The sequence below is a fragment of the Oryzias melastigma genome, unplaced genomic scaffold, assembly GCF_002922805.2.
Source record: "Oryzias melastigma strain HK-1 unplaced genomic scaffold, ASM292280v2 sc00616, whole genome shotgun sequence".
Taxonomy (NCBI): Eukaryota; Metazoa; Chordata; class Actinopteri; order Beloniformes; family Adrianichthyidae; genus Oryzias; species Oryzias melastigma.
Window position 1 is genome coordinate 10,796 of NW_023417208.1, and position 1,020 is coordinate 11,815.

Below are 1,020 nucleotides of genomic sequence, written 5' to 3' on the forward strand. Positions count from 1 at the left end.
CATGAACTATAATGAATAATCTAATTTCAGCCAAATGGCTCCAACACATTGCATCCTAAATTAAACCATACTCTGCAAAATTCGAACTTGAAGAAAGTACAAAGACCCTTTTTTCAAGAAAATGTGTCTTATTTTCTGCCTTGTTATAAAAATAATATTATCAAGAAAGATTTTCAAAAACAAAAACAGTTTTAGTTTAAAAAAAACATCTGTTAGAATTTTCTTCTTAAAATTGTAAATTCTTGGCAAGATCATTTTCTTACCAACATTTCTTTGCTTATTTAAAGTAAAATGCCAATAGGGTAAGAAATATTGAATTATTTCAAAGTACCCTGTTTTTGCAGTATATTTATTCATCTCACAAGAGCAACATCCCATAATGAGTCTTAGATTGATACTAATTTTTGTACATTTGTGTTTTAATTCAGTGTATTTGTTTGTTTAAAGAATACCTAATGCGACTATAATACATTCTAAGAATAAATACTGCTAAAATAAATGATACAACTAAGAAGCTATAGTCATATTAGATAAAATAATACAAAAATATAAGTAAAATTTGTCTAAATTTCCACTCTGTCCACGCTTGTGTTCAGTTCCAGCTACTGCAGTGGTGGACGTGTGTCCTGACTGTCCCACAGCTGAAAACTTGAACGACCCGATTGTCGTGGAGACCGCCAATCTCTCTCTCCAGAGGTTTAATGAAGAAAGCCTATTGGCCAACTACTTCACCCTGGAGAACATTACTAAAGCCAGTTCCCAGGTAAACAATCTGCAGAGCCGATGAACTGGACTGTCCAGCAGGGAAAGAAGTAAAGGAGGGACGGGAACATGGTTGAGATCTGAAGTTTCACACATTGTCATGCTTTGTGTGTCTTTCCAGTGGGTTGTCTGGCCCTCTTACTTTGTGGAGTTCACCATTGTTGAGACGGTGTGTTCCAAGAAAGTAGATCCTATCGAGCTGAGCAGCTGCCCAACAATGAACTGCCAGTTTGCTGTGAGTTAAACATAAACTTTTGT

At 35.4% G+C, this 1,020-nt stretch overlaps 1 protein-coding gene across 1 annotated transcript in view; it reads left to right on the forward strand.

Moving 5' to 3' along the window:
• The window catches only part of si:ch211-284e20.8 (uncharacterized protein LOC563738 homolog), a 7,247-nt gene that overhangs the window by 3,630 nt on the left and 2,597 nt on the right, over nt 1-1,020 (forward strand). The window contains exons 4-5 of the mRNA XM_024263700.2: nt 597-763; nt 884-997. Coding sequence (XP_024119468.1) covers nt 597-763; nt 884-997 — 281 coding nt within the window. The remainder of the gene's footprint in view (nt 1-596; nt 764-883; nt 998-1,020) is intronic.